Source organism: Nicotiana tomentosiformis, chromosome 5 (genome assembly GCF_000390325.3).
Source record: "Nicotiana tomentosiformis chromosome 5, ASM39032v3, whole genome shotgun sequence".
NCBI lineage: Eukaryota > Viridiplantae > Streptophyta > Magnoliopsida > Solanales > Solanaceae > Nicotiana > Nicotiana tomentosiformis.
Genome location: NC_090816.1, coordinates 15,943,456 through 15,960,331, shown reverse-complemented (window position 1 = coordinate 15,960,331; position 16,876 = coordinate 15,943,456). Strand labels below are relative to the sequence as shown.

The window sequence follows — 16,876 nt, the reverse complement described above, 5'->3', positions numbered from 1 at the left end:
TTAGTGCTAGAATTTCTCTCATCAAAGCAACAACCGTCATGTTGTTCCAATATTATTTTATCATTCCAACATGATAAATTGATCATATTCTAACGTGTCAAGTCAAAAATTTAGTAGTATTCGATTTCCACCTACTCTTTACATCGCAAGAAAAGACAATACTATACTATTTTAGGACTCCCCATCAATGAAATTTAAGAGATGATTATATGACAAAACAAACACTGGATTCTCTTTGCGTATGACGTGAAACTCGTCAAATTATGACTACAAACAAAAGGACAACATAATAAAACTAAGATAACAACGTTCTGACTTGGTAATTACATTTTCAAAATCTATGGAATGTGGTTATGGACCTTTTACTATTTAAATATATACTCGATTATTTGGGAATTCCTCGTACGTCTTTATAAGATTAAGATTCAAAAGTATTACATAACAATAAATTAATAAATACATCGTTATCTTCTTTCTTTCCCTTTGCATTTTCAGTATCATAATAAATTTAAATTTTTTCTACAATTCAACCTTTTCAAGCACATATATGCTATGTTGGAAACCTTAGCATATATACCTACGTACAAAGACGACAACAGAGAATAAACTCTTATATTATAACAATCCATCAAACAAGTAGGGAAAAACAAATTATTCCAACATTTAATACTCTCAAAAGTAGGTAGAAGCTTGCCTAGTGCGATTTATCCTACTCTGAGATTTGCGAATTACTATTTTACAGGAGCGAGGTTTACCCTGTGCGCACCCGGATGATAGCGACTCGAGTTCCCTTGTTAACCAAAAAAAAAAGTAGACAGAAGACCAGCAAGGCATTGGTCTTGAATACAACAAAACTTTTATTTTACATCAACAACATATATCATAAACACGCTATAATAATTATTTTTCAAGCATCCATAGGAGAAGCATATGGATCTTCAGCATGAGTTGGAATTTTGGAAGTTCGAGCCATAAATGCTCTAATCAGAGGTTTAACCTTCTCCACAGTCTTAATTATTCCCAAGAACATAAACCTATAGAGAATCACCATTCCAAAAACAATTGCAACATCAACCCATTTTGAATATCCCATTTGCACTTGCCATATATTTCTCAAAATTTCATCACCAGTAATTGTAGCTGGCCCTCCAATTTGCTCATTAGGAAAACTTAATCCCAAGAACTCATTTTTGTAAAACCCTTGATTTGCATATTTGTGAAATGCAATATAATACATTGGATATTTCCAAAATGGATTAGGAAGATCATTAGGCAATCGAAAGAAACCCCCGTTAAGCATCATAACACCTTGAATTCCAGCTCCTGTTATAATTCCCATGAGAAAATCTGGTACTATACTTGCCACGATCATCATTAGGCTTTCGACTAACATCATTGTTGTGAATAGCATTAGGGCAAAATAAGCAAAGTGATCAAATTCCTTTTGTAATCCAACAAGGTAATAAGCCATAGCACCAGGTATTACTGAGATCATTGCTAGGTATGGAATGGAAGAGAATGTATTTCCCACAACATATGCAGCCACACCATAGTGCCCATTTAATCTTTCTCGAGTGAAAATCTAGCAACAATTAGGAGCAAATGACAAATAATTGTTATTATTGTGAAAGATTATTATGTGTAGAATAAATGAACAAATTATTGGAATGTTTTTTTCTTGTTGATAGTTATATATAAGTGTATACTTTCATATCCTCCACAAAAGAAGGGAATCCACCAATGGCCATAAAGGTTAAGAAGGCAGCAACAAACATGAGCATTGAACCTCTAGCCTGCAAAGGTATCAAAGGGAAGAAAGGAAAATGTTATATAGTGTGACATGTCAACTAAAAGATAACTACACAGATAACTGTCTATACGTTGCAAGTCTAATTCAAATTAATACAAAAAGGCAAAATGTCTCACCTGAATGGAGCCATAGTCGTGGCCAATGTCATGAAATATAGTGCCAACACACAAGCACAGTGCAACATATATTGCAAAACGAAGCCAGTAATAGCCAAGATCACGATACATGTTCACAAAAGATCTCCTAGTGAGAACCATGCACTGAGTAATGAAACTTGTTTGGTTTCCTTTCTTTGCCTCTTGTCCACCATTCTATACACAGATATTCATAATTAGACCAATTTAAGTAGTTTTCTTGGATTTGCATAATATATATAAGATCAAAATTACGATTTTGTGAATCACATGACGTGTAGACAAACCTGTTGGCAAATCTCCAAAACTCGCCGTTGAACTTGTTGGCAACCCTGTGAGGTCTTGTATGACTTAACCAGAATATTGATCGCTTCTATTGCACTGTCTTTTCCACTAACTCCTTTTTCGATATCCTAAGGTCATCAAATAGAGAAGAGTACAGGATTAGAATTATATTGAAAGGGAGAAGAGAGCTGCTCTTCGAGCTAAGAATGAGAGAACAGAGAGAGAAGAAAGTTCTGGAAATAGGACTCTATTATTTCATCTATCTTTACACGTGTAACCCTTTACATATATATCCCCTACTCTAACTTCTTCTAACAATACATATAACTATCTAGTAGAGCTAAACTAATACTTCCTCGGTTTCAATTTATGTAAACCCATTTGACTGGGCACGGAGTTTAAGAAAAGATAGAAGACTTTAGAATTTGTGGTGTAAAATGACGCACATATATTTTGTGTGGCTATAAATCATTGCATAAAGGTAAATTGTTTTCAAATAGGGAAAGATGTCATTCTTTTTGGCACGGACTAAAAAGGAAATAGGTTCACATAAATTGAAACGGAGGGAGTACTAATCAATTATGTACAACTACCATTGCTTATGTACAATATTATACTGCACATGTTGATTTCAACACTCCCCCTCAAGTTGGGTGATGAAAAATATTTATCATACTCAACTTGCTAACCATTTCACTGTGCACATGCTTCCCAAGTGCCTTGGTCAATGTGTCTGCTATCTGCTCCTTGCTGGGCACATGTGTTGTTTTTATCATCCCTGTTTGTAATTTTTCTCTAATAAAATGACAGTCAATTTCTATATGCTTTGTACGTTCATGATACATAGGATTGGATGCAATATGCAGTGCTGCTTTATTATCACAGTATAACTTCATAGGCAAATCAACTTTCATACCCAACTCTTTAAGCAATCCCTGTAGCCATACCAACTCTGCTACAGTCGCGGCCATACTCCTGTATTCTGCTTCTGCTGAGCTTCTTGAAATTGTACTCTGCTTCTTGGATTTCCAGGAGATCATTGAATCTCCAAGTTTTATGCAATAACATGTTACTGATTTTCTGGTCACTGGGCATGATGCCCAATCAACATCACAAAATGCAATAACCTTGCCACTTTGTTTGCTACTCATTAGCAGACCTTTCCCTTGGTAGTCTTTCATATATTTTACTACTCTTAGGGCTGCTTCATAATGAGATTGCTTTGGTGCATTCATGAACTAACTTAGAGTCTGAATTGCAAAAGAGATATCTGGTCTTGTGATTGCCAGATATAGAAGTCTGCCAATTAACCTCTGGTATACTCTTCTGTCTTCAAGTTCATAGTCATTCTCCTGCATCCCAAACAACTTGTCATATTCCACACTAGTTAGCTTCACATTTTGATCCAGTAGAAATGTAACTGGTCTTGGTCTCCCTAAGCCACATTCTGAGATAAGCTCTAGAGCATATTTCCTCTGATTCATGACAATGCCTTTGTGTGATATTGCAAACTCAATACCAAGAAAAAATTTGAGCTCCCCTAAATCTTTCATCTTGAAATTACCATTCAGAATCCTTTTAGCATCTTGTATTAGGCCATTGTCACTTCCCGCAATTAGGAGATCATCTACATATATTAATATGATTACTATATCCCTACCACTCCTTTTGGTAAACAAGGAATAGTCCAGTTTGTTTTGGCTAAAACCAGAATCTACAAGAGCTAAAGTCAGTTTCAGGTTCCATTGCCTGCTGGCCTGTTTCAGACCATACAGGGACTTGAGTAGTCTACACACTCTAGTCTCCCCCTGACTACCAAAGCCCTGTGGTAAGGACATGTAGACCTCCTCTGGAAGATCACCTTGGAGGAATGCATTATAAACATCCATCTGGAATAAAGGCCAACTACACTGAGCTTCCAAGGCAACCACACTCCTTACTGTGACCATATTTACTATATGGGAAAAGGTCTCAAGATAATCCAGACCCTCCTGCTGAGTAAACCCCTTGGCCACTAGCCTGGCTTTATACCTCTCTACAGACCCATCAACTTTGTATTTGACTTTGTAAATCCACTTACAACATATGGGAGACTTCCCTGTAGGCAAGGTTACTAACTCCCATGTATTATTATCTGTGAGAGCTTGAATCTCAAGCTTCATAGCTTGTACCCAATTGCTATCAGTGACAGCTTGGTCAAAAGATGATGGTTCAATGGTGGAGGAATATGAAGACAAATAGGTTTGATAAGAAGAGGATAAGGAAGAGTAATTGATGGAATCTGTGATGGAGTAAGGAGTGGAGGATTAAGGTTTGACCTGATGGATAAAGTCTGTAAGCCACACGGGAGGTTTAGATAGCCTTCCAGATTTCCTCAAGGGAGCTGTAGGAGTAGGAGGCAAATCCTGGTGTTGTGGTGCTGAAGGAAAGATTATAGGAGGAGCAGACATGACAGGGAAGGATGCTGGAGCAGGAGAAGAAATAGAAGAGGTAGATGGAAATGAGTGAACTGGAGATGACATAGGAAAAGAGGTAGATGGAGATAAGGGATGCTCAGAAGAAGTTGAAGGAGAATCAGGATCTGGGATTGAGGGTGGTAAGGGATCCATAGAAGCTAGAAAGGAATCATCACAAGTAGAAGTTGGAATACTGGTAGGAAATGTAGGTGTTGATCCTGAAGATAGAGTATGGAGAAAAGTGGATTTAGGATAGTAGGCATGGCTCTTTGAGAAAACTTGTCAGTATTATGTAAGGTGGTTGCATAACAAAGAAATCCAAAAATTCTAATGATATCAAGCGTGGGAGGATGTCCATGAAAAACCTCATAAGGAGAATTCCTAGATAGGACTGAAGATGGTAATCTATTAATAAGAAAGGCTGTAGTGAGTACACATTCCCCCCAAAATTTTAATGGTTCATGAGCCTGAAACCTAAGGGCTCTAACCATTTCAAGTAAATGTCTATGTTTCCTTTCTACTACTCCATTTTGCTGTGGAGTGTGTACTCAAAAACTTTGATGTAAAATTTCAATTGATGAGAAAAGAGTTGAACACTGAGAATTGAAGAATTCAAGACCATTATCTGATCTTATAATTTTAATTGTTGCAGAAAACTGATTTTTGATAAGAGTGAGAAATGATTTGATTAAAAGGAAGACATCACTTTTCATTCTTATCAAGTAGATCCAAGTAATTCTAGAGTAATCATCTACAATAGTAAGGAAATACTTGTATCCATTGTAAGTACATTATCTATATGGACCCCAAGCATCCATGTGTACAAGTTCAAAAGGAGATACACTGTTCTTTGTACTAGCAGGAAAAGGAAATCTAGTTTGCCTTGCTAAAGGACAAACAGTATGCATGGCTCTTTGAGAAAACTTATCAGTATTATGTAAGGTGGTTGCATAACAAAGATATCCAAAAATTCTAATGATGTCAAGCGTGGGAGGATGTCCATGAAAAACCTCATAAGGAGACTTCCTAGATAGGACTGAAGATGGTAATATGTTAATAAGAAAGGCTGCAGTGAGTACACATTCCTCCCAGAATTTTAATGGTTCATGAGCCTGAAACCTATGGGCTAAAACCATTTCAAGTAAATGTCTGTATTTCCTTTCTGCTACTCCATTTTGCTGTGGAGTGTGTACACAAGAACTTTGATGTAAAATTCCAATTGATGAGAAAAGAGTTGAACACTGAGAATTGAAGAATTCAAGACCATTATCTGATCTTATAATTTTAATTGTTGCAGAAAACTGACTTTTGATAATAGTGAAAAATGATTTGATTAAAAGGAAGACATCACTTTTCATTCTCATCAAGTAGATCCAAGTCATTAAAGAGTAATCATCTACAATAGTAAGGAAATACTTGTATCCATTATAAGTACATTGTCTATATGGACCCCAGGCATCCATATGTACAAGTTCAAAAGGAGATACACTGTTCTTTGTACTAGCAGGAAAAGGAAATCTAGTTTTCCTTGCTAAAGGACAAACAATACAATTTAGAGTGTCTTTATTCAACAAGTGATTCTTCAATGAATGAATCTTTTGTAATACTGCTACTGGAACATGACCAAATCTTTGGTGCCAAATGGAAGAATGTGAGCATGACTTTGATGAGATATTGGATGATTCTGGGACTGGAGTAGGGCTGTGCATAATTTGATAAATACCGAATTACCATACCGAAACTAAAAATTTTAGTATTTGGTATTCGGTATTTTGGTATTTGGTATGGTATTTGATTTAAGTTTTAAAAAAAATTGGTATTAGGTATGGTATTTGGTATTTTAAAATAAAATACCGAAATACCGATACAGTACCGAAATATATATTACAAAACACATATTATCAATTATATCATAAAAATTTTACTTTCTTTTATTCTCTAAGTTTATCAATTAACTCTAAACAAGTAACAAGACATTTCTAATGATCAAATTTATTCTTTTATATACAGTTTTCTCTCTATGGGTCGATGTTTACTGTTTTTTGACAAAACTTTTGTCAACAAATATTTTTAGTTTTGTATTTTTGAGTACTTTAATTAAGAATATTAGAGTCTATGACTCAATGCACTAGTTAGTATTCAAACCGAATAAAACGAAGTTACTGAACCGAATAAACTGAAACCGAAAGGAGAAAACCCGAACCATACCGAATTTAATTAGGTACGGTATTGATATAGAATTTTAAGAAATCGAATACCGAAAATACCGAACCAAAATATCTAAATACCATACCGTATCGACCAACAAACACTCCTAGACTGGAGTAGTAGAGGCTGGAGTTGTTGAAGGTATAAAAGAGTTGAAAGCAGGAGCTGAAGGTGTTTCAGGTACTTTGACAGATGGTGGTATCTTGGCAGGTTGAAGTATGTAAAGTCCACCCTTCTCCTTACCAATCCCCCTCACCCTGCCATTGTAATATAGAATTTAGGAAAGAATAATGCACAACACTTCAGTTTTTTAGTTAGCTTTGAAACAGATAACATATTGTATTTGAAATTAGGAACATAAAGAATATTATACAGTTCTAGGTCATTAGAAAGAATTAATGATCTTGTATGTGTTACTGAAGTAGTGTTGCCATTTGGCAGATGTACTTTACTAGAGTTAGTAGCAATAGATTGAGATTAAGTTAAGAGGTCCAAGCTAGAAATCATATGATTCGAAGCTCCAGTATCTATGACCCAAGAGTTAGTTTCAGAACCTATAGAGTAACATGCATTAAGGAGTGCATCTGTTGTTGTTGGTTCTTTGTCAATTAACTTCAACAGTTGGTGATACTGTTCTGGAGTGAAAAATGGTATATTGCTGGGCCCTGATGAGCTGCCTACTGAGCTGGTTCCTTCAGATTCCTCAACACAGCTCACATTGTTGGCTGTAGATCCCCTGCTTCCTCCTGAATTTCCCTTGTCAAAAGTTCTCCTTTTGTTGAAATTGTTGTTAGGTGGATACCCCCTACCAGCTTATAACAATTCTCTTTCTCGTGACCCTTCATATGACAGTAATCACATTGCAATACACTATTTCCATTGTTATTTCTGAACCTGTTACTTTGGATGGAAGCCAAGACTGTAGGGTCATTCAAATCAAGCTGTTGCAAGGCTGGAGCTACATGTGATATCATGTTTGATTGCACTCTTTAGCTTTCATCTTGCATGATCATATTGTATGCTTGATTGAGAGTGGGAATAGGGACAATCAACAATACTTGACTCCTTGCTTGTGCATATGTTTCGTTTAGACCCATCAGAAATTGTAACAGTCTTTGTTGTTCCATGCGTTCTGCATATTCCTTATGCTTTGTGCAGTCACATGGCAATGGTACCATCGACTAATACTCATCCCATACACGTTTCAATTTTGAGTAATATTTTGACACTGATAAACTCCCTTGGCTAGTGGTACAAATTTATCGGAGCAGTTGATAAACTCTAGTGAGATTTTTCTTATCAAATCTTTCCTTTAGATCTGTCCAAACACTATAGGCATTGGTTGAGTACATTATACCATTTACTAGTTCTTTAGACACTAAATTAGTTATCAAGGACAACATGAAAGCATTACATCTCTCCCATTCATGTTCCAAATCACCATTATACTGTTCTTTATGAGATTTTCTATCTATGAACCCTAGCTTATTTTTGGCTAATAAAGCTACTCGCATAGAATTACTCCAAGCCGTATAGTTTTCTATTCCCATTAGTTGTTGAGGGATTAGAGCACTACCTGGACTATCGGAGGGATGTAAGTATAGAGGATGCCTGGGATGTATGTCTGTGAACTTTTCTCCGTCGTCCTTCCCGGTCTCCAGAGTTGAATTCGTCATCGACGAGGCTTGGAATTAGTGAATCGAAGGTAGAATCAAGGTCGATCTTCAAGGAAAACCTTGCACTTTGCCGGAATTTGCGAATTATGAGATCGATCGCAAACCCTAGGTGAATCGCCCAAATTTCTGACGAACTCTCTTAATTTCTTACTTCTCCGATAAAATTGAGTGAGTATATCTATACTAATATTAGATTCCTCAAAGAATCAGCTCGAAAACCACCATGGATCTATGACTCTGATACCATAGTGAAAGGGAGAAGAGAGCTGCTCTTCAAGCTAAGAATGAGAGAATAGAGAGAGAAGAAAGTTCTGGAAATTTTGACTCTATTATTTCATCTATCTTTACACATGTGTAACCCTTTACATATATACCCCCTACTCTAACTTCTTCTAACAATACATATAACTATCTATTAGTACTAAACTTATACTAATTAATTATGTACAACTACCATTGCTTATGTACAACATTATACTGCACATGTTGATTTCAACAAATTATTTTTCTGCAAATAAATAGATTTTAAATGAAGAAGATGGGAATATACTTACAGCATCAAAGTCCTTGTTGATTGTCCTTAGGTAGTGATCAGAAGGATTCCTCATAGTTGTACATGGGAAGCCATTCAACGCAAAAAACTGAAAAAAAATTAGTATTAAAGATTCATCATCAACTAATTTTAGACTTTTCATAATATTGAGTGACATCATTGTTATAGATTTAACTTATATCGACTGATTTATCAGTGTAGTTTAACCTGTTATAGTAAGTTGTTTGTTTTATTTTCAGGTGATCAATTTCAGTTATTATGAACCATGATAATGTTTTAAAAAAACAATCTTTTGTACTATATAGAAGTTAAACTCCTGTGACTATAGTGTTATAATACCTCATTTGCTGCAGAAATGGAACCAAAGTAGACAGTCCTACCAGAGGAGAGAAGGCAAAGATTGTGGAAAAGCTCAAAAACTTCACTACTTGGTTGATGAATAGAAGCAACAACAGTTCTTCCATCTTGTTTAGCCAATTGAACTATTCGATTCATAACATGGTAAGATGCTGCACTATCAAGTCCACTAGTTGGCTCGTCAAGGAAAAGAAGCTTTGGACGTGTTAGTATTTCAATGCAAATACTAACTCTTCTTTTTTGTCCACCACTTAATCCTTTTACACTCCACCCTCCAATTCTAGTATTCATTGCATCTTGTAAACCCATTTCTCTGATTGTTGCTTCAGCTCTTTCTTTCTTCTCGGATCTTGACATTGAATCTGGTAATTGGAGTTGTGCTGAATAGTATATTGCTTCTCTCACTGTTAGTGTTGTCATCAGGGTATCATCTTGTGTCACATAAGCCTTTTGAAAAAGAAAAATAGAAACAAAAGGATGTTATTTAATTAGTCACTAAACAAGCCTATAAAATATATCATAGTTTTAACATGCTATATTCCTAAAAATACTAAGTTAAAGTGTTAAACTCTGTTTTACACATTATATAGAAGTTAAACTCGACAAGAAAGAGGTGAGTTATTAGTTCTCCTTACCGATGTGCCAAAAGCAAGAGCTTGCCTCCGACCATTGACGAGGATTTCTCCAGTTTGTCTGGTGTTGGAATCCAATCTCCCTGCAATCAATGGTATTTTGCGTAAGTGGTGTCACACTTAAAAAAAAAAGTAAACAAATGATTTTTATTTTACCATAACACCAAACTCGGAGAATAAACTATGTCCCCGAGAAACGTTATGACTTGTAAAACGCGTAGAATATCATTAAGAATTTCTTTTTAAATAGATTTTAGATTTTAAATATTTTATCCTTTATAATAAACTTTTTTTAGAGCCACTATTGTGATTTGTCATTTTTTTCTTACTTTTTTAAAGGAAAATATCTGGACGAATCACATGTCATTAGGATTAGGACTCTTTAACTTATAATTAAATAAGTAAAAATAGTGCCCAAACTAAACAAACGCTTTGAATCGAACCCACAACACACACTAGCATAATGAACTATGTTACCATTGGACTTAGAGCACTTCATTTTTTCAAGTGGTGTCACTGTAATAGTATTTTACCGTTATTACGTTTTTAATTTATCATTTATTCATAAATTTAGTATTTTTTTTGTGAAGCTTGTAACGGTATGTATCCGCCCCTGCCTGCAATAGTATTAATTCCCAGCTTAAAATCAGATTTACAAACTTAAACATAAATTCTTGTTTTATTCCTATGTTTTCTACGGTATAGAGGAAACGGGTGGGGTCAGAAATGTATACTGAGCAATGTGAACGTGGATTTCATAGAAAAATATTCTTAGCTAGCGTTGTCATAGATTATTAAATTTATTTTAAAAAATCTGATTTGGCTGAAGTTTGATTTGAAGATAAAAGTCTGTTTGGACATATATCACTTTTTTTTTTTTTGGAAAAACATGAAATGTGACTTATACTCATAAGTTCTAAAAATTATCAAAAATAGTCAACAATACCAAACAAACAAACTAGCTAATCCTGTATACGTAGAACCTTCATCGGTACCATTCATTAACACTATCACAAATCATATTCCTGAACATAGATAAGTTTGACATAAAATTATCATTTTTACAATGAACTACATAATACAACATTTTAATACAAATGTTAATAACACAATTACTAGCCACTATAATTCGTCAAATTACAATAATATTACCAGATCCACCAGTCCAAAAAAAATGATAGTAATTAGCTGGTGGGTTGGGTCATAATAGATGGTGGACTTTTTTATAAAATATAAAAGTTTGGGGTAATTTTTAAAATTATTAAAAAAATAAACAGTGATATTTTGGGCCAAAAACAAGCCTATAACTAGTTTTGGGATTTGGAAATTTTGTTTTCAAAATTTACCAAAACATGAATAAAATCTATAAACAAACATATTTTGTCAAAAAAAAAATTGGAAAAAATTTGGCAAAATCTATGGCCAAACGGGACTTATTCATTTTTTAATGTATCGACTAGCTAACAACTAGCAGGGTCTTTTTCAGGTGGATTAAAACATTTCTTTTTTTAAATATATGGTTTAGATGGACCAATTCCTAGCATCAAATTAATCACCGAGGGATGTGACCACATGAAATTTTTACCTATCTATACTACATATAAAATTTATTTACTTTTCCAAATCAAATTTTAACTTAATTACATTGGCATATACAAATTATCAATTATATACAAATTACCAATTATATACAAATTAATATTAATGAGCACCCCTTTATATTATAAATTGAATAAGGAATCAATTATTTCTCATCCCCGTGTTTGATTCTCCACCATTGACAGCCATTAAAAAGCTCCGAAGCTTTGAATTCGAATTTGGGTTTTCAAAAATTACTGTTTGTTTGGATTGGGTGTTGTTGCAAATAATTGAGAATATTCTTTGGAGTTTATATCTCTTGTTTGGTGAAGATTAGACTTGATTTTGGCTGAATTTCAGACTAAAACTCGAAGAAGAAGAAGAAGAAGAAGAAGAAGAAGAAGAAGAAGAATACATGACATACAATATCCATACGAAATTGTATTAAAGTTGTATGTAAATTGTATTATGTTATATTTATACATTTTTTTTATTTGAATGTTGTATGAAAGTTAAAAAATAGTTGTATAATGTATGAATCGTCGTATGAAATTTGTATTTAAGTTATAAATACTATCTTTTTATATTTATTGATATGTATTAAAATTAGATTAAAAGAGAAAGTTTTGATTGGAATTTCATAGAGAAAGAAGAACACACCACTTACAAAATATATACAAATCATATACAAAATATACAAAAAGACATATTATATAAAATTTGTATGAAAATTATATTTAAGTTGTAGGATATTGTAGTTGTATTTAACTGTATAGAAATGATATATGAAAGTTGTAAATAAGTTTTCTACTGAGCAATTCTGCCTATTGATAAATCATAGTTAAATGAAAGAAGTCAATATGCAAACACATATTATATATAGATTGATTGAAGGACAAGCCATGTTGTGATTCAAGGTAGCTTTTTATAATTTCGGGCTCATGGACAAGCCATGTTGTGATTTCTTAAATTGGGATTAACCTTATGATATGACAGGTAGAGCAATGAATAGCAAATAATTTCTGATAGGGGCTTATGAAAGATTCTACGCTGCTAAAGTTGTTTTATGTATTACTGAGTTTAGTGTGTTTCTTTGTTGAGTCCCATCCTAGATTAGGGAGCGGCGTCTTGGTGGGTCTCTTAGTTCTGTAACAATATGTTGTGCCTTAGGGTTTGTTATCCCTAGTCAGTAGGGTTTGTTACTAATGGACGAAGTTTAATTTCTGGTTTCTTGTCTGATTTTGCCAGAAATTAGTAGTAAGGCTTTAGAGTCTTCGATCCTGACATGTGATACTTATTGTTTACCCCAAAATCGGATAATAATTAAATTTATGATTTTAAGGATATGTGATCTAATTTGATACAAAGTGAGAAATCAGATAAAAATGGAAGAATAAGTAAAAAAAATAAATGTGAACCATGCAGATTGAACAACTTAAGCCTCGCAAGGTTAACTTCCTTCGAATTTAGATGTGATATTATTGAAGCCAGGATAATATTAACAAAGCTGAAAAAAAATAGTATCTTGTTCTTTGAAGTGAGTTACAATGTCTCCCAATTAGTGAGTTTCTTCTCTATATATTTAGGGAGATTAGGCTTTTAAGACATTATTTTATGTGAAATTATGTAGACCGTTAGCTCCCTTTTTGACTTAATCCCGTGATTTTCGCCATAAAGATTGATTAATGGCGAGAATCACGGATAATTGTCGGATGAGTTGGCAAAGCTCTTCTTCGAGGCCGTTAGAAGCAAGATCAATCGTGCTTTTTGTAAACTCGAGGGCAAATCTGATGGTATTGTCGAATTTCGAACCTCGATATCGATCTCGGTTTCATCTATACCTTCGATCTTTTACAAATGTGTCGAGTCCGGTCTATTGTTCCAGATGCTAGATCAAGCATCGAGCTCGGTTCTATCCGCATACACTTATCTCGCAAAAGTTGGAAGAGAGAGGTATCTATTGTGGTCCATGTGCACCAGCATAAATAGATGAAGAACGAAGGAAAAGAGATCAAAGTGAATTATGAAGTGATTATATTTTGAATTAGTCTTTTGTAAAAATGATTAAATCTATATATTGTAATTGTTTTTTCTTTTGGGGGAAACTGGAGAGATAAAAACTGGAGAGTAGTCATGTCCTCCTTATTGAAAGAGGAGTGGAGAGAAAATAGGAAAATGATGTAATTAAGTCCCTAATTTAAGACACTAATAATAGATTGTATATATTTTGTAAGTAATCTTTATTTAGGACGGGTAATATATAAAATTAGGATAATTTTGGTAAATAAGTTTCAAATATTGTATAGGAAGGAAAAAATCTTCCCCCTTACTAGGCCTATTTGTACAACTTAAAGGTATCAAATTTGCGGGTTAAGCTGATTTTGGACGGATTAAAATGGGCCGAGTCAATAAATGAGTGGATCAATGACCTGCCAAAAAGTTATTTGGGCTGAGATGGACTGGGTCAAAATAGGCTAAATTTGGGTTATAACCCAACCCGCCCAACTCTTATCAAGTTTTAATTAATGTGTGTTATTTTCGTATGGATTATTTAATTACTAAATAAGACTTTTTTTTATGGTGACATATAACATATCAAACAAAAAAGAATTATTTTAAAGATATTTTAAGAAAGTCACTCATGGATCAATTTGGGATAAAAATCAGCTCAACTTTAGATAAGCTCAGATGAGCTGGATCAAGATGGACTGAGTTCAATAAATGGGTGGATCAATGACTGACCTAATCTTGGATAGGTTGGGCGGGTCAAATGGGGTTGGGCTCAAATTTCCACCCACAGTATAACTTTGGGGCTTTTGTATTTATACCCGGTTTTGGAATCACAATTGAACCTATACCCATTTTGCAAAAAAGTTTGCAAGCGTACCCACTTTACGATCAACTTCAGACTTATCGGGTCTGAAGTTAAAAAACTTTAGCCTGAAGTAAAAAAATTGCACTTCAAATGCACTTAAGGCCAAATAGGTCTGAAGTTTACCAATGGTTTCATGCACTTAAGGCTAATAAGTCTAAAGTGAATAATTGCACTTCAAATGCACTTAAGGCCAATAAGTCTGAAGTGAACAATTGTACTTCAAATGCACTTAAGGCCAAAAAGTCTGAAGTGCAACAAACGTTTTCATTCACTTAAGGCCAATAAGTCTGAAGTGAAAATTTGCACTTCGGATGCACTTAATACCAAATAGGTCTGAAGTGTAACCAATGATTTCATGCACTTAAGGCCAATAAGTCTGAAATGAAAAATTGCACTTCAGATGCATTTAAGGCCAAAAGGTCTGAAGTGCAACAAACGTTTTGCTACACTTAAGGCCAATAAGTTTGAAGTGAAAAATTGCACTTCAAATGCACTTAAGGCCGAAAGGTTTGAAGTGCAACAAATATTTTCATTCACTTAAGGCCAATAAGTTTGAAGTGAAATATTGCACTTCAGATGCACTTAAGGCCAAATAGGTCTGAAGTGTAACCAATGGTTTCATGCACTTAAGGCCAATAAGTCTGAAGTGAAATATTGCACTTCAGATGCACTTAATGCCAAAAGGTCTGAAGTGCAACAAATGTTTTGCTACACTTAAGGCCAATAAGTCTAAAGTGAAAAATTGCATTTGAGATGCACTTAAGGCCAAAAGGTCTGAAGTGCAACTAACGTTTTTATGCACTTAAGGCCAAATAGGTCTGAAGTGCAAATTGCCCAGAAACAAAAATTTGTTGTTCGAATTATAACAACCCAATATACGATTTAATACCTAAATCTACTCCAAATGAGCTCAAATTTGAAACATAATTATAACCTCCAAATATCATCAGGAACAATCCCCAATCATCAATTTGTCAAAACAACAATAAATCTAATGAACCCATTTTGCAATTAAGAAAAAGAAGAAGAAGAAACTCTAAGCAATAGTAAAAAATAAAACGTGATAACTGCTCACCATTGTAAAATATCATAAACTACATTAAAATATGTTCACAACTACTATATAAAAAAATCATTGTCACCTGAAGAAGAAGAAGAAGAAGAAGAAGAAGAAGAAGAAAAGAAGAAGAAGAAGGAGGAGGAGGAAGAGGAGAAAGAGGCGTGAAGTTGTCTAAAAAGTGGGTACAAGTTAAAACTTTTAAAAAAAATGGGTATAGGTTAAAGGAGACAGACCAAATAGGGTGCCTGCAAAATTTTTACTATAACTTTAGATTAGACGGACTAATAAACTTAGACTATTTAACCAAAACAATTGCAGTATTAGAATAGTACCTGCTAAAGTATCAAGAAGAGTAGATTTGCCACAACCAGAAGGACCCATAATGGCCAAGACTTGACCAGGTTGTACATAACCAGTCAGCCCTTGTAATATAGCTCTCCTCCCTGTTTTCTTGTCCGGCACTGTCACCCACAAATCTTTCCATGTCAAGTATATACCTTCATTACCACCACCTGTATTAAAAGGGACTACTTCATATGCAAAACCAGTAGTAGTACTATTTCCCTTTATCTCTTCCCTAAATATTGGTGGTGCTCCATATTTTTCCATTTCTAAGAACCTCTTTATCTCAGAATCAACCCTAAGAGATGGTGCTTCAATAGTAGCAATATGAGGTGGTGGACTATTACTAAATGGGAAATTTTTGGTTGGGTTGTTGTTGTTAAAAGGAATATCATCTTGAGAATAAGTGACACTTTCATTATCTGTTTCAGATTCTTGGCGTCTATGTGGTGATCTATTTGGACTAGGTGTCCATCTCGGAACATTATCCTGTAACTCCATTCCTAATATTTTTTCTCTCTATCTGCTGCTAGTTGCTGGGATTCTATATATATAGGAGAGAAGAAGATAAAGAGAAAGGCATATATGGAAATAAGTAAAGCTAATGCATGGAATAATGAGAGTGGTGAAAGAGGGTTCATATACCGTCAAACCTTTATATAACAGCCTCATTTGTTCCGAAAGATTTTTGGCTGTTATAGTAAAGTGCAGTTATAGAGGACATATATTATGATATAATATAATATTCGATTCTAAGAATAACTCGGCATTTATAGTGAATAGTTATTATATAAGAATATTGTTATAGAAAGGTGACCATTTATATAATGAAAATGAGGGAGGTGTTTGGAAATTAGAGTAATAATCTAGTTGTATAAAATAGTTAAATTAAATAAACCAGATTGACTTC

The 16,876-nt window shown here is 34.2% G+C and overlaps 1 protein-coding gene across 1 annotated transcript; it reads right to left on the bottom strand.

Annotated features, from left to right (window-relative positions):
- Window positions 1–595: 595 nt before the first annotated feature.
- On the bottom strand, window positions 596–16,586 carry LOC104095938 (ABC transporter G family member 1-like). The gene is made up of 8 exons (XM_070202015.1): window positions 15,957–16,586; window positions 10,115–10,194; window positions 9,462–9,926; window positions 9,124–9,210; window positions 2,232–2,357; window positions 1,927–2,121; window positions 1,707–1,793; window positions 596–1,582 (listed from the first exon to the last, which is right to left on the bottom strand). Exons 1-8 carry the CDS (start codon window positions 16,465–16,467, stop codon window positions 908–910), a joined length of 2,226 nt encoding a protein of 741 aa, XP_070058116.1. The 5' UTR covers window positions 16,468–16,586; the 3' UTR covers window positions 596–907.
- Between the last annotated feature and the right edge of the window lie 290 nt (window positions 16,587–16,876).